The sequence below is a fragment of the Carassius gibelio genome, chromosome A10, assembly GCF_023724105.1.
Source record: "Carassius gibelio isolate Cgi1373 ecotype wild population from Czech Republic chromosome A10, carGib1.2-hapl.c, whole genome shotgun sequence".
Taxonomy (NCBI): domain Eukaryota; kingdom Metazoa; phylum Chordata; class Actinopteri; order Cypriniformes; family Cyprinidae; genus Carassius; species Carassius gibelio.
In genome coordinates, this window is record NC_068380.1 from 16156438 (window position 1) to 16181700 (window position 25263).

The following is a 25263-nucleotide window of genomic DNA, read 5'->3' on the forward strand; positions in this document are numbered from 1 at the left end:
ACATTCTCTAACAGCTAGATGAGTGTTTGTTTGAGCTCCAGGGTCTGGGGTGAGCCTCTGAATTAGATTACTCAATAAGCATTTATCTCTGAACTGGCCCACATGTGTTGTCACTTGCGTGCTGCCAATCTGCTCTGGTTCTGCCAGTACGGAGAAGAATTTCTAAAATGACACTCTGCACATTAACTCACTCGCATGCGTCGGATAAGGCACAGGGGATCAGCACGGTCACCAAATGAATAGAAGAGAAATAGAGTGACGGTGCTCTGAGGTATGTAGTTAATAGCAGGAAATCTTGGTGACTTGTGTATTAAATATAGACAATGTTGACTAAGATGACAGGGTCGAGCAAATCAAATGACACTAAAAGCTTTCGTGCTGCAGTAATGTGTCTAGACAACCACAACTGTACATAGGATTTTTGAACACTTATATAGGAAAACAGGACTATATTAAAATGTCTGATTAAATGAACAGCTGTTTTCGCAGCATGTTAAACCATTATACAGCTACAGGCGTGAAGTGTCATGCTCACTCAAAAATATTTTTGAGCCGGGTGGATTTTGAATGGAACAAATAAATGAGTCACAATGGCTGAATAGTCATAAAGTAAGGTCAACTAGTTAATCTAGATTTTTTTAAGAAAACACTTTTAATTTTAGGCTTTAATTAGTATGCTAACAGTGTTTTGTGTCATAGAGGTTAGACAATTTGCATGGCAAAACCCTGTGGGTTTTTTGTGTTTTGTTTTTTAAATTCATCCCCTTTAAAAGACCTCTCCTACAGCAATAAACGTTGCTCACAGAAGGGTGTCTTTGGCTGTTTGTTGCATCTCAAGTAGGTTTTTGAGTATCCTCTTGCGTTTGATATCAATGATATTTAAAAAAAAAGAAATTAATACTTGATAAGAATTAATAATTAACAGTGAAGACATTTTTTAAGGTTACAAATGATGTCTGTTTCAAATACACACTGTTCTTATGAACTTCAAAAAATCCACAATTTCCACAAATATATTAAGCCACACAATTATTTTTAACATTGAGACTTAAAACAAACAAACAAAACAAAAAAGGAAATTAAATGGCATGTTTTAACTAAAAATATATATTAATCTGGTCTCATTGCTTACTAAAGATTCTATGCCATGAACTTTAAATATCTCACATACTTTTCACAAGTGCTCGTCATTACAGTAAACATAAAGGCTTTCTTTTTTCATGAGGGAGCGGCACGGCGTCACGGCATCTTTGTTTCCAGGCGGAACGTTAAAGAACACGAAAAGGCGACTTTATTCAACCAATCCGACAACGACTTCGAAACTCCTGAAGTGTCTCCACTTTTGTATACCATATGCATTAGATGTTTAGCCAACGGTTCATGAGCGTGACTTCTGAGGCTGAGAGTATTTTTTAACAGACCTTGTATGCAGTAAAAACACAGCAAACTTACATATTGTTTATACAGAATTTATTCAACCTGCTAAAAAGTCAATGTTAACAAGTAAACAATCTAAATATAGTAATTGAAACATTAATACGTTCCTTAAGCTAAAAGTTATTTGAGTAAATGATTAATCAAGTTTGTTTAAAAAAATAAATAAATGAAGTATTTGGCAGCATCTTAAACACCAATCATTTTTATTTATGTTCTTTCATCAGCATACAATGAAGGGATGAAGTCTGACGTTTATCTCCTGTCACGTCAATAACTGACACAATCGCTTCAGGGGAATCCTCCATTGAAATCCACAAGAGTGGAAATAAAGACACCTTTGTTATTTATACACATGAGTATAGCAAGCTAATGTTGGCTAGAAAGCAAAAAAAAAAAAAAAAAATAAAATAAAATACCTTAAGCGTCAGAGATGACGTAAATGTCTTTGAGCATTTTACAAAATTTGTGGCATCATGAGTTCTGTTCATTATCAGCGAGAGAGAAATTGGGTGAAGAGCATGAATTATTAATTAAAAGAGATTCCACTCACAATAAATCTAACAAGAGAAACCATAAAGCTAAAATTAGCTGACTTGGGTGTGGCTCACTCCGCCATTCGTGAGGCAGTTTTCTGTGTATGTGTAAAATGCCCCTCAACCGTCCACAAATGATCACAAAATACTTTTTGAAAGTTTCTAATACCAAATAGAAAAAATTGTTCTTACCTCTATGCATGGAAGTTTTTATCTGATGAAGCTCCCTTCCGACTGTTTGGGACATCTGGAAAATCGATTGTCCAGAGAAGAAGAGGTGAACTGAGATCTGCATCCTGAGATCATCCATGTGTGGGGTTGCTTTTCAACCTATGGAGTGGGCTCTCTCATAATTCTGCCCCAAAACACTGCCATGAATAAAGAAGGGTATCCAAACGTCCTGCAAGAGCGACTTCTTGCAATCATCCATGAGCAATTTGGTGATGATCCGTGCATTTTCCAGCATGATGGAGCTTCATGTCACAAAGCAAGAGTGATAAAGAAGTGGCTCAAAGATCATTACATTGAAATTTTGGCCAGGCAACTCCCTGGATCTCAATCCCATTAAAAAACAAAATTGTGATCAACTCTGAGAATTAATAAGGAAAGAATTGATCATCATCATTCAGGATTTGGCCCAGAAGCTAATATCCAGCATGTCAGAGAGGTTATGAAGAACAAGGGTCAACACTGTAAATATTGACCCATTATATATTTTTGCCAATAAAAGCCTTTGAAACTTATGATATGCTTATCACTGTTTTTCAGTATACCATAGAAATTTGGAAGAAATAATCTACAAACACTGAAGCAGCAAGTTTTGCAAAATACAAAATTTATGTCACTGGCAAAACTTATGGCCATGACTGTCCAGCTACAGGCAGAAGTGTCATGCTCACTCAGAAAGAGTTTTGAGACAAGTTGTTTTTTCCATGAAACAAATAAATGAGTCACTATTGCTGAATATTCATAAAGTAAGGTCAACTAGTTAATCTAGATTTTTAAATGTATTTTATGAAAATAATTACAAATTTAGGCTATAATTAGCATGCTAACATTGTTTTGTGTCATAGCGGTTAGAAAATTTGCATAGCAAAACCCTCTGGGTTTTTTGCGTTTTGTTTTTTAAATTCATCCTCTTTAAAAGACCTCTCCTACAGCAATAAAGGGTGCTCACAGAAGGGTGTCTTTGGCTGTTTGTTGCATCCCAAGGTTTTTGAGTATCCTCTTGTGTTTGATATCAATTACATTAAAGGGGGGGGGGTGAAATGCTATTTCATGCATACTGAGTTTTTTACACTGTTAAAGAGTTGGATTCCCATGCTAAACATGGACAAAGTTTCAAAAATTAAGTTGTACGTTTGAAGGAGTATTTTTGATCCCAAAATACTCCTTCCGGTTTGTCACAAGTTTCGGAAAGTTTTTTTCGAGTATGGCTCTGTGTGACGTTAGATGGAGCGGAATTTCCTTATATGGGTCCTAAGGGCACTTCTGCCGAAAGAGCGCGCGCTCCCGTATAGCAGAGCACTGAGAGCACAACAGACGTTCACTGATCAGAGCGAGAGCGTCGCGAAAAGTCACAAAAGAAGTGTGTTTTTGGTTGCCAGGGCAAGACAACCCTGCACAGATTACCAAAAAAAACAGCATTAAGGGACCAGTGGATGAAGTTCATTTTTACAGAGCATCAACGGAGTTGTGCAAGTGTTTTTGTTTGTTCCCTGCATTTCGAAGATGCTTGTTCACAAGGCCCAGTTTGACGACGGATTTGCGTATCATTTATTTCTTAAGGATGATGCAATCCCAAGGAAAAAGGGTCACGATCGTGTGTTGGAACCGCAGGCGGTGAGTAAAACTGCTTCAAATATCTCTGCCTCCTTGTTAGTGCGTCCGCTCCCATGCCAGAGACCCGGGTTCGAGCCCCGCTAGGAGCGAGTCGTTGCTGCTGCTGCTTTCGTTCAGTTTCAGCCTCGGGATCTGATTCTGGATCATAAATAAACGGCTGAATCTGACTGTAAGCCATGGTTTGTTTTGGATGATGGCTTTTCCCTCACGGTAATGTCACAGCTTCCACATGCTCTCAACGCAAAAGCCTATTCGCGCTCGTGATTATTTAGCTCCGCCCACACGTCACGCCTCCAGCCGGTCGTGTTTTTCCGGGAAAAATCGGTACAGACTATCTTTCTCTTATGAATATAATAAAACTAAAGACTTTTTGGAGATATGAAGGATGCAGTACTACTCTGTAGGTACTCAAGATTAACAGGATATTGAGTGAAAACGAGCATTTCACCCCCCCTTTAAATTGTGTTCCGAAGATGAACAAAGCTTTACGAGTTTGGAACAACATGGGGGTAAGTGATTAATGACAAAATTTTCATTTTGGGGTGGAGTAACCCTTTAAGCCACACATTTGTTTTTCAGATTAAGACTTTAAAAAAATAAAAATAAATTATATATATATATATATATATATATATATATATATATATATATATATATACTCTTAAAAAGGTTGTGTTGAAAATATCACAACCAGTGTTGTTTCTTAACACACCTCTGTGTCTAGTTAAGGACAACACACTTTGTGTCACTTTTAACTCAACCAATGTGCTATTCCTGCTAACACAGAAAGTGTGTTGAATTTTTTTACACACTAATGTTTTATAGTTACACAATTTTTTGACAATAGTGTTTTTTGTGTGTTATTTTTAAACAGACTTGTATGCAATAAAAACACAGCAAACTCACATATTGTTTACAGAATAAACAATTTATTCAACCTGATAAAAAGTCAAAATTAAGAAAGTAAACAATCAAAATATAATTATTTAAACATTAAAAATGTTGCTTTAAGTGAAAAGTTCCCTGAGTTAATGATTAATCAAGTTTGTACTGTTATTTATTTATGTATTTTTTTAAAGTAGTATTTGGCAGAATCTTAAACACCAATCATTTTTATTTACGTTTTTTCATCAGCATACAATGAAGGGATGAATTCTGCCGTTTATCTCCTGTCACGTCAATAACTGACACAATCGCTTCAGGGGAATCCTCCATTGAAATCCGCAAGAGTGGAAATAAAGATACCTTTGTTATTTATACACATAATGAGTATAGCAAGCTAATGTTGGATAGAAAGCAAAAAAAAAAAAAAATACCTTAAGCGTCAGAGATGACGTAAATCTCTTATTGTATAAATGGCATATTGAGTTCTGTTCATTTTCAGCGAGAGAAAAACTGGGTGAACAGCATGAATGATTAATTAAAAGAGATTCCACTCACAATAAATCTAACAAGAGAAACCATAAAGCTAAAATTAGCTGACTTAGGTGTGGCTCACACCGCCATACGTGAGGCAGTTTTCTGTGTATGTGTAAAATGCCCCTCAACCGTCCACAAATTATCACAAAATACTTTTTGAAAGTTTCTTATGCCAAATACGAACATTGTTCTTACCTCTACACAGAATCCCTTGATGATGAAGAGTCTAAGCTTGAGGAAACTTGCTCTTGAGAAGAATAATGGTGAATAAATGTGTGTGTGATTGGCTGATAATTAACACATATCATGATGAACACAGCTGAGAAATAAAAATAAAATACAGAATCACAATTGGAAAAAGGATCACCCCCCTCCTAAAAATGATTTGTAAACTCAGTCAGGTGTAGCTAATCAACTTCTCAATGGCACACAAATCCATTTGACTTTCAACTGTGGTCAGCTGTGCTCATTTGGATTAGCTCAGTATGAAAAGAGCTTTCTGGAGCATTTCAGCCCTTGGTAGTGCAACTGAAGCAAACAATCAACTATGGGTGGCAAGGCACTGTCAGAAGATCTCAGGGATAAAGTTGTGGAGATGGATACAAAAACATTCAAAGGCTTTATCAATGCCTAGAAGCACAGTGAAGTCTATCCCTGGATCAGGACTTTGCTCCAAACTGATGAAAGAGCCGGAGGAAACTGCTCAGAGAGGCGACCAAGAGGCCTACAGCAACTCTGAAGCAGTTGTGGGAATTTATGACAAAGAGTGGCTATATATTAAGTTATATAAGGATAATAATAATAATTAAAAAACAATAGATACATGATGTCTCTGGAAACACATTTGTAAGGCTTTTCAAGTTTTTCTAGAACACAGCAAACACTCGGTACCTTCTCCAGATAATGAATTATCTGTGTATCTATGCATTTCCAGCTGTCGAGAGCTTTGCAAAATACAGTTTGATTCAGGTTTAAGTGGAATGATATTTCATAGATGGTGGTTCACCAGAAATCTAGGAAACATTGGAGCTTGGAGACAAGTTCTAACTATTAACTATGACTTTTGACAAATTAACCCCGTAATTTGCTGTTTATGAATAGTTAGTAAGGAAGTTTTTAAAGGGAGGGTGAAATGCTATTTCATGCATACTGAGTTTTTTACACTGTTAAAGAGTTGGATTCCCATACTAAACATGGACAAAGTTTCAAAAATTAAGTTGTATGTTTGAAGGAGTATTTCTGTTCCAAAAATACTCCTTCCGGTTTGTCACAAGTTTCGGAAGTTTTTTTCGAGTATGGCTCTGTGTGACGTTAGATGGAGCGGAATTTCCTTATATGGGCACTTCTCCCGGAAGAGCGCATGCTCCCGTATAGCAGAGCACTGAGAGCACAACAGACATTCACTGATCGGGGAAAATCGGTACAGACTGTCTTTCTCTTATGAATATAATAAAACTAAAGACTTTTTGGAGTTATGAAGGATCCAGTACTACTCTGTAGGTACTCAAGATTAACAGGATATTGAGTGAAAACGAGCATTTCACCCACCCCTTTAATCTTAGGAACAAGGAAGGATTAAGGGATCTAAAATATGGTCATGCAGAAAAAGGCATTAATATGTGCTATATAAGTATGAATAAACAGCCAATATATTAGTAATAAGCATGCTAATAAGCAACTAGTTCATAGTCAGAAAAGGTCCCTAAACAAAATTGTTACCCGTCCCACCCATAATGATTTTCACCATGCCACCACTTCTTTTTTTCTTTTAGCTAATTAAAGCAATTTAAAAATTGGTCCTATCATCTGTAGTCCCACATTCCCTTAATAAGAGAAAGCGTATTCCTGCACATCTGGTGCAAAAGCTTTCCAGTAATTCATCGCCTCAGCTGTAACTTTTTGGTTGCAATGCGCAGTCATCTAATTCTGTTGGGGACTTCAAGCAACAGTTGTCAGTTTTCTGGCATGGTGCGTTTTATCTTCTTTTCCCCCTTCAACATCCCTTTCCAGGTTCCTTTTTTTGACCCAACCCTCCCTAAAAAAAAGGTTTCCATGGCAACTGTTGCCAAGCAACAGAGCAGTCAAACGCTTCTAATCCTGGGCTGTTGACAATGAGCTGTGACTGGGAGGAGGGGGTTGGGGCGGTGGGGGGTGGGGGGGGTTACATGGTGCTCGGCAACTGGAGAGAGGATAGAAGTGTGAGAACGATAGCGGAAGGAACTGCATTGCACAATAGTCAGTTGAAGCAACACAACACTGGTGCCAGTTGGCTGGGAGGAGTTGGAGAGAGACTCAAGAAATGGGTCATCATGGGAGGGATGCTTGGGCAACATGGAAGGATATATTTGGCTTTGAGGAAGTTTACTGATGGAGGACTTCTGCAGTCTCCCACTTTATGACTGACATCAGCCACTGAAGCACATTAGTTGTTTTCCTTCTCTGATTTCTGACCAGACAGCACTGAAAATTAAAAGTAACGCAATCATTTATTCACACTCTTGTCATTCCAAATCTGTATGAGTGACTTTTTTCTTCTGAACACAAAAGATGTTCTGAAATAAGTCTCAGTGTTTTTTGTCCATATAATGAAAAACAAAGCATTGTCTAGTTCCCAATGTTCTTCAAAATATCTACTAAGTAAGTTTACACTTTGTATTAAGATTAATTTTTGTAGATGTGTAGATCACAAGTGCGCAGCACTAAATGCAGGTGTAAATAGGGTCTGAAATATTTGTCTGCTTTCAACCACTTTCAGAGTCGAAAACTGCTCTGTATAATTCATTACATGTAATCTGGATTACATAATCAGATTCCAAGAATTAAGTACTTGTAATTAGAACATATCACATAAAATACTTGTAATCAGACTACAGTAACTTTTTTATTGAAGACATGATTACCAATTGTTCACACACTCGCAATAAATTATTCATAATAAGCAATAAACTTGACCTAATGTAATGTTTAATGAATGGAAAATATTTTACTTTTTGTCAATATGGTTCATTTAAATCTATTGGATAAACAAATTAAGTCAAAAGTAATCAAATGTGTAAACAGATTGTTACTAACTACAATTTTTGTAACGTAATTTGGAATCAGCAATGGACTACAGTTTGTAAATATTCTCCACGGCACTATCGAAAACTCGTTCGACTGGATTGCTTTGGTAGTGTCAACACTTCTGCGGTTGAATGTGTTCAAACAACCAGACATTATTCTTTAACATTACAGGATATGTTGTTGAAGTACGCTAACCAGATGGGATTAAACATATATGTAAAAAGCACAATATTCTCTTACCATTCCTGATTTTAACACAAACGCACAGCATTCAGTGTAGTTTTTCAGCTATCAGGGCAGAAATGAAAGCTCATGCTATCTGCATTGTTTTCTGTTGTCTCCTTTCACGTTTATATGTAAATTACACAAACTTATTTAGCTAATATTAGATCGATAAATCCTAAAAAGCCCATTAATATACATGACTATATCTGCCTTTAAAGTGTTTGGGAAAGTGGTTTTAAGAGAGCAAAAGAGATGGATTAAAACACCAGGTTCAAACGTGACCTGATCGACTAAAACACATTTTAATACCAGCTTTAAATTTTAAAAAAAATATACCTGACACCCCAGCAACTGTGTAACAACAAAACCCTAGCAACTGCATATTGTAGCAACATGCTAACAACCGCATTTATATCACATTAGCAACCGCTAGCAATATCTGGGCACCCACAATACAAACAAGTACCTCTCTCATTTTCTTCTGAAAAAGAAAAAAAATTAATTCTATATTTGTATTTTGATACATCGTACTGCATTAATGTGCAGCCGTTTCCAGTAATGTTAAAGGATGACATGGAAGCTAGACAGTCACTGACTCATTACTGATGAACATGGATGTCAGGGAACAAAAATCCATAGCAACCTGGGCATCTTAGCCTCTCTGCATTCAGTGAAGCTTTGAAGCTAACCATATTAGCCACATTAGCTGAACTGACTCACATCAAAACAATTGTGAACATTTACAGTTGTCAACCAGATTGTGAGAGTATTGAGACAAACTATAGCTTGAGAGTCAGCTCTGTGCTTCCTGCAACTTTTATTCATATGTTATGAAAATGTTAACAAGGGTTGCCAGACCTGTTTTACAAAACCAGCCCAATGACCAATCAAAATATCCCAAAGCCTCGAAGTATACCACTCCCAAACCAAAAACGCGCAATTTACAGTCACTGTTACAGTATGCGTTATACATAGTTTCATCCTGATCAATATCAACGATATTGTATTAATCATAAACAGTCTATTAAAGGGGTCATATGATACGATTTCATGTTTACCTTTGTCTTTGGAGTATTAGAAGTTGTTCGTGCATACAGAAGATATCAAACCCAAATAGATATTCTTTATGAAAATCAGCCTTAAATGCCTCATTTAAACATGCCCCCACATCTCTACGTCACTGTGTGGGAAGATTTGCATAACCACCCAAGTGCCACTCACCAATATTTCATTTCCAAACTGTTGTAAAAACAACCAAAGTGATAAAACATTGATAGATTCTCGTTCATCTGTTTCGGATTAAACTGATTGCGTGTTTAGCTCCACTCACTGGGCATTTCCCTAAGAACTAAAAAATGCTAAACATGCCACAAGCAACGTATTATCATTTCGCAGAAATATTGTGCCAGCCACGTTTTTCTTATAAGCCCTGGTTGCAGTTCCAATAATAATTGAATGAAAAGAAGTGAAAACTAGGTGTATTTCTAAGTTCTAATACAGATAATCTTCGTATAATCTCTTATCTTCGACAAAGGTAATGTGAGGAGAGGGCAATAAAGAAAATGAGAGACATGTGAGACAAAGCATGGCAGTTATGAGCAGGTAAGGTGTAAATATACTTTATAGCTCTCTCTTATTGCTGCTGGGGCTATTAAAAGACTAGACAAGAGTCATTTTCTCTCAGCTTCAATGAAATGGATTTTCTAGAGCGAGACGTCTCAATCCAATAGTTCTTATTTACAGGAAACAAAGCATTAATACACTGTTGAACCTCCTTATTAATATTTAAGCGTAATGAAGGCTTGTGTCTGGAGTGCGCAGGGAGAGGACGGGCGTCACGCTGTGTGTTGTGTCTCAGTGGGGCATCCTCTCCCTCTGGCTTCCTGCCTCCTTTTCTCTTTTTTCCCTCTCTCTCTCTCTCTCTCTCTCTCTCTTCTGCTTCTCTCTACCACACTTAGCTCTGGCGAAGGCTGTAGTTGGAAACACCCTGAGCTTCAACAAAGTACTTCCACCCTGTCTCCTGGGCTGCACAATTGCTTAATGGACACTTTAAGATCTGCAGAGACGTTTGGCTGAAGGTGTGACCTGATTTCAGAAAGCCCAATTCAAGGCCATTGGAAGACCTCTCTCTGTAGGAATATGAGTACACACTTGGGCCTCGGCGAAAATTGCAGCTGGCTAGCTGTTATGAATAAATGTTTGTGTGTGTTTATGAGAGTTTTTTTTTTTTATAATCAAATTTGTGTGTGTCATTTTTCAAAGATTACATTTGAATGTCATGGAGGTTTACTCATACTATTAGATATATCTGCCTGTTAGGTCACTTCCTGCCCTGTGTGACCAAAACAACCTATAAAATTACACAACATTCTTTCTTGGTCCTAGAACGACATTCCAGTCAAAGAAAAGTCGGTAACACTTTAGAATAAGGTTCCATTAGTTAATGTTACTTAATGTATTAATTAACATGAAGAAACAATGAATAATACATTTATTACTGTATTTATTCATCTTCGTTAATGTTAGTTAATGAAAATACAGTTATTCATTGTTAGTTCATGGTAATTCACAATGCATTAACTAATGTTAACAAGCACAACTTTTGATTTAAATAATGCATTAGTAAATGTTGAAATTAACATAAACTAAGACTTATAAATGCTGTAGAAGGATTGTTCTTGCTTAGTTCATGTTAACGAAAGTAGTTAACTAACATTAACTAATGGAACCTTATTCTAAAGTGTTACCGAAAAGTCTTAAACGTATTCGGTTCAATGCTAAAATTCACAGGGCCTCATGAGGGTACATGGAAGAACGTGAAAAATTTGAAAGAAAGAAATTAAACATTTGACGAAATGTATTTTGTATTTTAGAAATACCTTTCAATTGTTTTAAATATTTTCAATGTGTTGAAAAAAGACTAAATCCAAAAACACATTAAATACAGTAATAACGTTAATGAATATTTTCCAGGTTTTCTAAATAATTTGAATAAACTGAAGTTATAAATATAAAACAAAGCCAATTGGAGTACATTTTTACAAGAAAATACTTTTTCAGTTCCTCTGCTTCAAAAGTCATGTTTAATTCAACGTGTAACCGTAGTTGTCGTTTCTTTACTGAAACGATTTTACAGAAATTACTGTTAATATTTGTGAAATTTTCAAGAGAAATTTGTTTCACTGTTTCAACACCTCTAAAAAAAAATAGTTTCAATACCATTTTTTTTCAGTGTACAGTATAAATTTGTATTTACACATAAAAATATGTAGTCATTATTTTGTTTTAAGAAAGAGGTCCATAACGAGGCAGTTTAAGAACCACTTTAAACCTCAAATCTAAAAACGACTCCTCATATCTATCTGGTGGATGGGAACGTTGCTCCAGGACCAGCAGGAATAACCTTGGGGCTAAAGGAGGAGACTAACATTCTGGAAGAGCCTCAGTGACACAGCGACTCTTCCTTCATCGTTTTCACATACTTCACTGATTTTATTAATGTCTCTGTGAAACCCTCTCTCACTCTGGTAGATGATCTTGTGATTTGCTTAAAGCACGATGATGTTTTGTGTAACCTTTCAAACAGCGGCCCAGTCTTCATATCAGATTCCTCCTCAGTCACAAGCTGCTCGTCCCAACCACGTGCATGAAGCCACTGCAGCTCACGCTGTGGGAGGGGAGCACACACAACACTACTGAATAATCGATAACTATCTAAATCGATTTTAAAATAAAGTATATGTGTGATAAATTGACTTTGATGTGCCTTCTTTAATTGTGGTCTTATAGTCTAACCTATGCAGCTAAAATAGATTATACAGTAAATCATGTTTAGTAAACACTGAAATATTTGCAGAAAGCACATTTTCTGAGATTAAAATGCATTACTTGGATGAATGATGGTATCGTAAAAGGCTTAGCTGATGTCGCCAGGGAAATTGTTCTGCGCATTTCACAGGTGTTATTTACATCCTGTCCTCGGCCTTTGTTTTATGGGCATTACGCTGGCAAACACAGCAAGGTAATTGAACATGGGCAGGTGACTAATTGAATTAGATAGGGACTCAGCAGAGCTGGAGAAATAGAGGTTAATAACCTCGCTTGGGCATATGATGCTTGCTATAACTGACATGATCCTGTGAGCTGCTTTTGCTCGTTGTTTCTCCTGTAGGGATTTTGTCGTGTTTGGCTTTTAATCTTATTTTTGGATTTTTTTTAAGTTTGGAAGGTTATTATGCATTTTATTCTTTACAGAAAAGGGACGATTATTTTCAGCGGCTCCTGTTATGGCCTGATTTAACTAAAAGCTGACTGATGATTGGAACCATACTCTTCTAATCATCTTGCGTTTTCGATAAAGTATACGGTTGGGTGTAACGCGTATCTATGTTACACGTTACTGTAATTAAATTCGGATGTCGATGTTTATCAATAAGAATTTAGTTTATAATGTTGTTTATGTACTGTGTGGTAATACAAAGCATATGTGCATGTGCATATGCATATATATATATATATAAATAATTTTTTTTTTTTTTTTTGGAGTAGGTAAATTTAGTTGGCCTATTAGTGATTGCCAATACATGTTCAATATGTCAGTGTGTGGTACTCATTGTTTATGCAGATATTTCACAGAGTATTTCTATTTATTAACCAAATAAGGTTACATTTTTTTATTATAATGTTTAATCATTACAGTTGTATTAAAACTAAAAGGCTAAACTGTTCCATGTCTGACTCAAATGGAAGAATAAAGAGGTTCATTTCCTAGTGTCTATGCTTTAAGGTTTATAGGGATTTTAAGATGTCATTAACGATTTGAATAATTAAAGTTACTTATTGAATAAATTACTTGTCAGGCAGAGTATTAAGACAAGTAATTTAAATACAATATTGATGATGTAATTAGTAATTAATTACTTTTTGGAAGTAACTTACCCAACACTTATGTGTGTCATCATTAAAAAAAAAAAATTATAGTTAAAGTATTATACCAAAACAACGTAATAATGAAAAAAAAAATTTGATACTTATTTGAGGAGAAGAAAATACTATAAAAGAAAATACTTGAGTGAAAATGGAATGAATCATTTTCGGACATTTGATTGCATGTTAATTGCAATTAAATGCAAATGTATTATAGTTCAAATTGATATTAAAATGCAATTAGCTGGACTTTTTTGACCAACTTAAATTTATAAGTAACTTCATAATTGCTTCTAACTCCTTTGAAATAATGTTAAAATGTACTGCTAAATGAAATGACAAGATTTAAGGTAAACTTTTACACCATTTTTCTTTAAATTTGTATTTAAATATAGGTGTAATTGCCCATGTTTCAAGTTGTAATTTACTGTATTTAAAATATACTATGAAATTACAAATTGTGATTCCGATGGCTTAGAAAGTCAGAGCACACTTAATAGCACACATATCTCCCACACGATTTATGGTATCATTCATGTAACACAAACAGTGCGAGATGAGAATTTGGCTTGTTCAAATTCATAACCCTGAGTATGCAATAGTAAATGGCGAGTTTGTGGGAGTTAAAGCACATTGTCTGTCCCCAGCTGGTAGTGATTTGCTGTCCTCACACTGGGTCATCTCTATTGACATTCAGCCCATCGTCTAGATCTAGAGTATCTCTTGGAGCTAAACATGTTACCCTGTTTGCTCTCTTCAAGGTTAAAGGCCGCTCACTGATTTTATCGGCTCCAGAGGTTTTCCACTCGAGGGAGCCTGGTCCTTTGTTAGCGCTTCAGCTAACCATTTCTTGTCTTTGGTTTCCTCACAGAGCCGTATGGCGGAGAGCCTGCGTCTGTTCGATTCCATCTGCAACAACAACTGGTTCACCAATACCTCGCTCATCCTCTTCCTCAACAAGAAGGACCTGCTGGCCGAGAAGATCAAGCGTATTCCGCTGACCGTCTGCTTCGCTGACTACAAGGGGCAGAACACCTACGAGGAGGCGGCCGTGTACGTGCAAAGGCAGTTTGAGGACCTCAACCGCAACAAGGAGACCAAGGAAATCTACTCGCACTTCACTTGCGCCACTGACACCAGCAACATCCAGTTTGTGTTTGACGCGGTGACGGACGTGATCATCCAAAACAATCTCAAGTACATCGGGCTGTGCTAGGACGAGGGGACGGGGAGAGGGGCGCCAGGCACGGCTGTCGATTGATCTGAGTGCCCTCGAAAACGCTTGTCGAAACTCTGATGAGGCCCAGAGGAAAGGGCTACATGCTGCCATCCTGCTAGATTTATCAATGTCAAAAACATAAAGGTCAAAGAGGATTTTACAAGGTTGGTATTAATGTGTTTGCACTGAACATATGTAGACAACACACACACACCATCCTAACGTTTGTTCACACACAACGGACTTCAGGATCAGCCGTCAAGCACATGTTTGACATGGAAACACTGGAAACAGATCTCACTGCTCCTCTCTTCCCTGACAGACAGCAGGAATTCCTACCCCAAAATGTGCTCATTTGCCCATGCCATTCCAAACCTGTATGACTGTCTTTCTTCTGTGGAACACAAAAGGAGATGTTTAGCAGAATGTTCATGCGTCTCTTTTACATACAATGACAGTGAAGAAACACCATAAAAGTAATTTAACATTTAAGTTGTGCTCTTATTATTAAGGAAAACATTTTATAGCCTCATGCACATATTCCAATTGGGTGCATCACAGTTGGTGAAGATACACTCGCACACTACAGTTCAAATTATAATCAAGTTCTTTACAACACATTACAACGGGTCTACTTCATTAAAGTGTGAACGAAAATGAAACAATGATTTAAAATGTATTAAAAATTTTAGTTTGACACAAATCACTTTTTAAAAGTGTGCTGCATTGTGTTAAGAAATATAGTCATGAAAGTGTACTCTCTTAAAAGGGATAGTTCACTTTCAGATGCTGGCCCCCGATGATTTCCATAGTATGGGGGGAAAACTATGGGAACCATCAACTGAAGGTGAACTATCCCTTTAAGTACAAATAGTTTTATTTAATTTCATTTATATTACCTGCAAGTACATAAAAAAAGTATAATTTTAAGAATTAAAGTACACTACAAGTGCACATTCAACACATTTACAGTTACAAGGGAAGAAAAGAATGAGTCTTTGGGTCTGTCCCAATACACACACTTGCGGTCTTGACCACCTGAGATTAGGAGCACATCACAGGAAGTAACTGCACAAGAATACAGATCGCAAAAATGCCAAAACTCAGTGCGCTCGATGCACATTAAATACACACTTTTTTAAAAACACTTCAGAGCAGTATTTGAGGCTAAGCATTTCCCATCATTCATTATGTTCAAGAAATCACAAAAGTGAGGAAAACCTCACAGAAACGTTAAAGAAGAAAAACTTTCCAGTGCAAGTTAATTAAATATAACATGTAATTTGGTAGAAATAAAAAAAATAATTTGTTTTTTTTTAATCACTTAATTTAAGGCACTACAACGTATAAACTGTGTCATCTGTTACATATGAAATAATGAACAGTTAATTTTAAATGTGCAAAGTGTAAAACATGTGTAACTAAACTCTGTAAACTAAACTTGTTTTTTAACGACACTATGTTGTAATTGTGTCAAAAGTTGTGCACATGCTTGTGATCTTGACCACTTGGGTCAAATTCAGGAAATATACAAATAGACAAGAGGTCAAGTGCAAAGACTGCAAGTATGGGTACTGGGACTTTTATGTCATTTGAAGAAATGTTGAGTGTTTCCTCTAATAGTTCAATTCAACAATTGTTGGCAAATTTTTGGTCATCCATCAAAGAAAGATTGTAATTCTGATGGCTTAGAAAAGCAAGAGCAGACTGTCTCTCAACAATATTATTAAGTCTAATTAAGTCATAAGTATTCTATTAAGTCCTAAAGCCATATCAACAATTATTGCATTGCAATTGGTTATGATATACAAGTCAAACCTGTCATGACAATCTTGATGTGCCATATTTGAGGACGGTTAAACACGAATGAGACTTGAGCTGCAGTGGAGACGATTATCTGTGAATCTGTGAACGCCTTAAATCGAATTGTCGTCCTCACACACAATCTATTGTATGACTGTATTTTGGAATGTAGATTATATGGATTGCTTAACAGCCCTTGGTCGCCATGCATTGTCTTTGAGTGGAAAGGAGCAGCATGAACATTCTGCTAAACATCTCTTTTTACATTCCACAGAAGAAATAAAACATCATACACATTTGATGTGACATGAGGGTGACTAGATGATAAAATGAAATTTAGGTGGACTGTTCCTTTAAGTTTTGTCTTTGATTTGCCTGATTTGAGTAATGCTGCTTTCGGAGATGATATAAAGAGTTTATATGAAAATATAAATGTATATGAAAGGTTAAAAGTATCTCGAGAGAAAGAAAAACAACAAAAATATTACAATGTCATTTGGTTTCGCACCAAAGTGAAAACTGCCGCAGTCTGAATATGAAGTCAAATGGCTTTTTTTTTACTCACATTCACACTGTACTTTATTTTTGGCTGTCTGACCCCTAGCAATCAATCTGTTTTCTTGTTTCTTTTTAATCTGTTTTTCTTTTGCCTAAAATAGGATGTAATCCAGAGTTTTTAGAGAAAACGTCCTTCTTTCCATGAGAGTGTTACACTGACGTGAACATTAAGTGTTTCATAACGTTCATTCCAGATTCAGAGAAAAATGAACAGTGCCAATATCAATGTAAATAAAAACAAGGTCCGTCTATCATGTTACGTTTTCGGTTTTAATGGACAAAGAGAGAGAGAGAGAGAGAAAATATATATACAGTAACATTAAATCTGCATGAATTTGTTACTTTGAGTTTTTGATAAATTATAGTATGATTTGCTTTCTTATATTTTTATTTTTACTAACATGCTCCAAAAATATATTTAAAAGTCAAACACTGTGTACGATTGTACAGTTGTTTCCTGCAAGGTATTTATTGAAAAGAGTTTTATGTGAAGAGAGTCATTTTACGTCCAGCGCAACAACCTAAACTCTGCACGAAAACATTAAAAGAGGATTCACTCAAATTTGGTCTGAATCTGAAAAAAGAGAGATGTAAAATCTATAAAAGAGCAGAATCTTTCTATTCTGGTGTCATTTTGAGTGGACATTGTCTGCTGTATGTGTAAATACTATGTGAGGTCCATTTTGTGAGACAATAAAAAAAAAAAATACAAATAAAATCAAAAAGGAAATCACTTTTTAAGATGCAGAGCTGATTGAGAGACTAAAGAGGTCCATCCCGCTCCAATCCTCCTCCTGTTCAGTTATGATGATGTACAACAAACCCAAATAAGGGCTCAAGGATTGAGGAAAACAAATACTAAAGTATAACAGAACAATAATAGTGAATAAAAAGAATTATGCAAATGTGTTTTTTTGCTGCAGGTTTGTTTCTTGTGTTGGGGTGAGTGAGGCTTCATTACCTCTTGGTCATCAACGTCACCCATAATTGCTTGTGTTTGACACTTTTCCCACATATACAGGCATATTTATTCAAATATAACATTTCCTACAATGCAGTCCAACAATAATGCATAAAAAGAACATTTTATATTTATTCAGATATTTAAATAGGCATTAACAACCACAAATATCGTCACCCAAAAAAATACAAATAATTTAAGGAACTAAAGGAATAGTTCATCTGCCAAACACCACAAGATGTCACAAGATGAGTTTGTTCCTTCATTGGAACCTGTGCAGTGAATGGGTGCCACCAGAATGAGAGTTAAAAACAGATGAGAAAAATATTGCAAAAATCTCATATTTTCACAAAAGTCCTTTTAAGCGGGTGCATCTGGCTAAAATACACTGTCTCTATCCATATTTTTGCTTTCTCCAGTGAAGAACTCATCTAATCTGAATCAGGAGAGAAGTATGCACAATTCAAGCATCCTTCACTTGCAAAAACAGCCTCAAACATTTCTAAACAAACATGTCAGTAGATTTTGATGTGAGAGGACAACAGGGGATAGACGTTTTTTGAACCGGAGGATGTGTTATTGTGGATTATGGACAGAATTTATGTTTAAAGTTAAAACACCTTACATTTGTTTCTTACAAACATATAGTTTTCCACTCCACAAGATTTTAACTGATGGACTGGAGTGCTGTGGATTATTGTGATGTTTTTATCAGCTGTTTGGACTCTCCTTTAAGACTTTTTGCACAGTGACATCTTCATGAGGCTTAAAACACCTTCCAGAATTTTCACACCTCTTATGCAAAAAAAGATCATGTAGTATTTTTACTGTTACATCATAAAACAAGCCATATTACTTTATAATGACATTTAGAATAATGAGAAGCAAAAAAAAAAGACAAAAAAAAAAAAAAAAGATACAGTGATGGGAACTGGGGCCAATATTTTATTGTAAAATTGTAATGTAAATAATGTCATAATGCAAAAGCATTAATGCCTCTTAAAAAAGGCTTCATTTTCTAATTTGTTTTCTTTTGATTTCTGTTTAAAATGCATTACCCTATGAATAGTTGAATACTGTTGGTTGAACACCATTTAAGGAATTATTTGGTGGTAATGCACAGTAATAGTAATAAATCCAAACTTATTTGCCTGTTCTCTACAGTAACATCATTATTTATATATTTCTTTTTAACATGGTATAGGTGCAGTGTCTGCAGTTGAAAATATATCCTTGTTTTATTTGCTTCCAGCATTGAGCGCTAATGCAAGACGTCATAAATATGGTCACCGAAACACATTCCAATATATGCATGTTTTAAAGCTTTATTAGCCACATTAAATGTTAACAGCAGTAACTTGGGACAGCTAAGGTCACTGTAGTGAGGGGCCATTGTCTCCATGATAAATCATTGCATGCATGTATTGAGTGCTGTCACTCTAATTCAATGGCACATGCCACAGGCTGATGCATTGCATGTAATCCATGAGGAAATTGTCTCTTCCTGCCTAATTGTCCCTGGATATCCGATTCTAGGAAATGTCTTCTCAGTCTGTCTTAGTCCACTCCAGCAACAGCAGAAGCTCAACGCTGCTTTCATTTATGGTGCATTGCATCACAACAATCAACATGCTAATTAAATGTGCAATTAAATGATTCTTCAACTGATTGATGTCTGCAGAGCGTTTGTAGTGAAGAGAACTGAGAGAGTGAAAGATGGACGGAAGAAAAGATGAAGGGAGAAATGAGGCTGGATGAATCTCGCATAATGGATCAGTTAGTGGCCAAACCCGGATGACCCTTTATTTGTTGTCAGTGCTTGCACAGCCTATTGTTTATCACGCCACTAATTCTAGAGTACCAGGACAAAACATCCTACAGAACTGATGAAATAACGGTTTGTGTACCAAGGAAGCATTTTGAATTAATCTGAAAATTAAAAAGGAATTTTTAAAAAATTTTTTGAGCTGTGCCCACTCCACATTTTAGGCAAGATAAACTAAACAAAAAGCGCAATTTCCGAAAAACAAACAAAATAAAAAATAAAGTATTCCCTTAATAAAGTATTAACTTCCGCTGAAGAGTTTTAAGATTTATTGTATATTCATATAAACCTCAGTCGGTTCAGTTGATCGCGACAGAACAGGTGCGAATGTTCCTTTAAAAGATATACATTTATATTTCTTATATGTCTTCAGCACATGCTTTGCTGGGAACCAAGCACAAATCGTATTTCTCTCACCATTATGGCTGTTAATGAGGAATGTGGGATGTTTTTGCTCTTGTAAGACTGGAGTTTACTGAGTGGGCCTGTACAGCTGATGGGAATTAATAAAAGGAGGGTACAGTACATGACTTGGGTGTAATCACACGTTTGGCAGGGGGAAAATTATACGTCTGTCACTAAAAAGACAGTTTTTGTCTCAATGAGACTAAAGTATGTAGTGGTTTATGCCACAGCTGTGACCACTGTGACTCGAGACTATTGAACGAGTTCATTTGTTCTGAATAAATAAAAAACACACAGAAATAAACAGATGAATGTTACAGGAGGGCGAGCGGTGGAGGACCTTGTGACTGTCATGAGCAGCAGGGAAGGACACACCGCAGAGACAGACGAGGAAGCCACTCAGTTTAATCTCTTTCTTCAGGATGGTACACAGTGGTTTTAAGCTTTGGAGTCCTGGCAACAAATTGGATTCAGAGTCCAAATCATTCACAAGGACAAATGTGATGTGTCAGTCTGATATAAGATGGTCAGGTGAACCCCAGTAAGGTCACATTTTACATTTTACAAAGCTCACACTACATTATGCATGAAGAAAAGGCCTATGTTAGGACTTTTTTTGTTTTGTGTTCTGACCTTATTGCAATGAAAGTTAAACACATTTCCCTTATTCTCATTACTGTAATACATCTGGATGTGATTTCTGTAAATCCTTCTCAATGATTTTTCCCATTACCGGGAAAGTTGCAATGATTAGATTCCCATTACTGGAATACAGTATTTCTTCATCTCAAAAAAAGATTAAAAAAAATAAAATAAAAAAATAAATAAAAATAAAGCAAATAAAACTAAGCCTAAATGAAGATGGCACAGCAATCCAGCTAGCATTGTCCATAAATATGACTGAAATAAAGCATAAACATACAAATATATTTAGATAATTATTTAAAAAAGTAAATATTTATATATATATATATATGTATATATATATATATATATATATATATATGTATATATATATATATATATATATACAGGCCCGTCGCAACAAGGCAGGCAAACCAAGCAATTGCTTGGGGCCCCGAACTGACCTCGGGCCCCAAGACAACGACTGGTTAAGAATAAAATGCAACGACACTGTGTGAGCGCCCCTTTGATCGTCAATGCAGTAACATGTAATGACACTGTTATCGGGATCCCCCTCAAGGGGGCCCCTCTCAGTTGTCGCTGACAGCAGCAGGCCAACCAAGTCAAGTGATCTCTGCTTTTTTTTTTCGAACGGAAGGAATATGGTTACTGTAATATGTTTTTTTTTTAACGGGATAAGGAAAACGCAGATCAGAAATCGCAGACTGTGAAACAGTGAAATGGTAAAACGTACTTCACAGGTAATTTCAGATTTTTGTTTCAATTATTTCCCAGCTACACCATCAACTTCATCCTCAACATCAACAGATGCATCACTTCTCAGTGCTGATTTTTGCTCTATAAAGCACAAGGTACCAAAAGCTCTATAATTATAGCTGATATCATGCTCAGCTCAGAGTTTAAACTAAGTTTGTGCTGTCATATTATTAGAAGAAAAAAAAAAACAGTGCAAATCACTATTGAATTCCCACCAAACTATTTTTTCAAGCAGTATTTGCACTGTAAACTTTTTTTAATTTATACAATAGTGCGGGTGAACTTAAACTGTATGGCTATGCTGTGGTTCCTGTAGGCTTTGCGTGTGTGTGTGTGTGGGGGGGGGGGGATGTTGTCGGGGGGCCTCTATGTCCATTTTGCTTGGGGCCCCCAAATTCCTTCAAACGGCCCTGTATATATATATATTCTAGTCTAAATTAATTTTCTTTAGAATATTGAGTTTACAGTGCATGTTACTATTATTCATAATAATCACACAAAAATATTGATATCCGTAATTAATTTAATAAAGACACTAACAAAATATTTTCTCACATTTGTTCACAACTTATATAAAAGGGTGTGAGAGGAAAAGCAGATCATTTCTGTCTCTAATCTGCAATGTCACATGTGAGTCCTTACAGAAATACACAAGGGTGTCGTTAAAATCTTCATTTTTTTAAAATGACATGTGAAAACCATCTCTGAAGCGCCACACATGAGGAGCACAATCTAACATGCTTGGCATGACACAGCACTCTCGCTTCCCAAAAACCTGAAGGCGATGTGCTGCCACCCTGCGGTCATTCAGGCTGATGCATCACCACCAGATCAAATACATACTACACTGCCTGACTGTCCCGAATTACTAAAAACAACATGCTGTCTGAATTTAAATAAAATGCATATTTAGGATTTTAGGATTGAATCGTTATTGCAGTGATAAATATGTTCTGTAAAATATTTATATATTTAATGTGAAAGTATTGTTTCAATTTTAAAAGTATTTTATTTTTTTCTTTATTTGTTTTTAATTATAATTAAAAAAATATATTTTTATGATTTAGCCTACTTAATTAACTTTTCATCAGCTCACAAACCTCCTGTTATTCCTTCACAAACCCCAGTTTGGGACAATCAATTAATGTTGTTCATTATAAAGAATCGAATATATTTTCTTTCTCTGTATTTCTATATCAACTGGGTACAAAACTCCTATTGTGTGGTGAATAAATTAGGTCAAAAGCAATCTAAAAGTAATCAAAAAGTAGTCTATTTGCATTACGTAACATGTATAATTTAATAGATTACGTTACAGTTTTCGGCATGCAATTTGTAATCATTAGAAGGTTTGGCCACTTCTAATTATTATAATTTTTTTTGTTTTTGTCGTTCTCAGTGTCTATCCTTTCAAATATCAAAGCAGAGATATGACTTTAACACGTAGTACTTCACCTGGACTCACAAATATTACACAGCATGCATTTAACATGTGACACACCCATAGTCACACACTCAAACTGACTTTTTTTAAATTTATTTTTTTATGTATTTTTCCAAGGTGTAATTACTCCCATAAATGTTTTTTTTTAAATGTCAAAATACATTTGACATAACTTCAGTGTTTCAGGATTTATTATGAAAATGTATGCAGGCCACTGATCTATATATATTATATTATTATAGATCTAAACCTCTAAGATGAGGTTTAGATCCTACCTGTCCGATCGCTGCCATTTTGTTTACTTAAATGGGGTGTCATCTCATTTATCATCAGTAAAATATGGAGTGCCACAAGGATCCGTCCTAGGTCCCCTTCTATTTTCAATATACATGTTGCACCTTGGTAATATTATTAGAAAATACAGAATTAGCTTCCACTGTTATGTTGATGATACTCAGCTATATATCTCAATGAGACCAGATGAAACTTCTCAATTATCTAAGCTAACAGAGTTTGTTAGAAATGTAAAAGATTGGATGACCAATAATTTTCTCCAATTAAATTCGGATGAGACAGAGATATTAATTATTGGACCACAAAACACTATACACAGAATCTTGTAGATTACAATCTGCAACTAGACGGATGTACTGTTACTTCCTCTACAGTCAAAAATCTGGGTGTTATATTAGACAGCAACTTCTTGAAAATCATATTTCCCATGTTACAAAAACAACCTTCTTCCATCTTAGAAACATTGCCAAGCTATGAAACATGTTATCTGTTTCTGATGCAGAAAAGCTAGTTCATGTATTCATGACCTCTAGACTGGAATATTGTAATGCACTTCTAGGTGGTTGTCCTGCATCTTCAATAAACAAGCTACAGGTAGTCCAAAATGCAGCAGCTAGAGTCCTTACCAGGTCAAGAAAATATGATCATATTACCCCAATTTTACAGTCTCTGCACTGACTATCAACTAAGTTCTGTATCAGTTACAAATTATTATTATTACTTACTTATAAGGCCATAAATGGCACCCTAAGGTCACAAAACTCTGGACTTTTGGTCGTTCCTAGGATAGCAAAGTCCACTAAAGGAGGTAGAGCTTTCTCACATTTGGCTCCCAAACTCTGGAATAGCCTTCCTGATAATGTTCGGGGTTCAGACACACTCTCTCTGTATCTAGATTAAAAACGCATCTCTTTCACCAAGCATTCAAATAATGTATCTTAAACTGTGTGTGTAGTTGTATCTGATCAAATGTGCATTCATATTCTTTAGCTTGGGTTAAAATAATTAATTCTACTTTGTTGGAACAGCTGCTATGCTAATGATGTCTGTATTTTGTTTCTATGTTTTGCCACGGGATTTACATCCTGTGGTAACTAGGATTTACACAAGCTCCAGTCTGGATCCAGAACACCTGAGAAGAGATGATGCTGACCCTGAATCAACAAACAGAACTAACAATTATTGCTACAAGTGTGACTGAATCATATATTAATTATTAATAATATTAATAATGTTCATCATCTAGTTGACTACGACTTGTATAAATATATAATACATTTTTCTACAAATCCTGTCATACGTGCACAAACTGACAGTCACCACTTATAAGCTATAACTAAATATTGTAGAAACATAATTTTCTGTAAAGTTGCTTTGTAACGATTTGTATCGTAAAAAAACGCTATACAAATAAACTTGAATTGAATTGAAAGGTCGCGCGGTGTATCTCTTGCACCACGTGATCACGGGTTCCGGCACAGCACAATGTTGTGTTTCCTCTGTTTATTTAGAGTTTATAGAGGAATTAACCTGTAATATTTTAACCTTCAGCATTTTCTCCAGTCTTCTGCATGAAGAAAATGACTATACCTATAGAAAACTAGCATGTCTAAATAAATATAATATCCAGCAAAGCCACAAGGAAGTTATTACGGCTCTGCTGTATATATTACTATGTTTAGTATACACTTATAGTATGCTATACAAAGAAGTTCAGGTTGATGTTAATGTACAGAGTAAACAGGTTATCTGGTAGTGTCTTTCAGCCCTCCCGTCAGCAGAGACAGGATCATATCATTCCCAAGGTACACTCTCTAACATTGCATCATGTTAATTATTTACAGGTACTGTAATGGAATAGATCATTCTGTATTTGAAAAGCTATGATTCATATGGTAAGTAGTACTA

At 35.8% G+C, this 25263-nt stretch overlaps 1 protein-coding gene across 2 annotated transcripts in view; it reads left to right on the forward strand.

Moving 5' to 3' along the window:
* The window catches only part of LOC128021353 (guanine nucleotide-binding protein G(z) subunit alpha), a 43850-nt gene extending 25920 nt beyond the window's left edge, over positions 1-17930 (forward strand). For both annotated transcript variants that reach the window (XM_052608466.1, XM_052608467.1), the window contains exon 3: positions 14317-17930. In XM_052608466.1, the coding sequence (XP_052464426.1) occupies positions 14317-14661 (345 nt within the window). In that variant the 3' untranslated portion in view covers positions 14662-17930. The remainder of the gene's footprint in view (positions 1-14316) is intronic.
* Positions 17931-25263: the final 7333 nt, after the last annotated feature.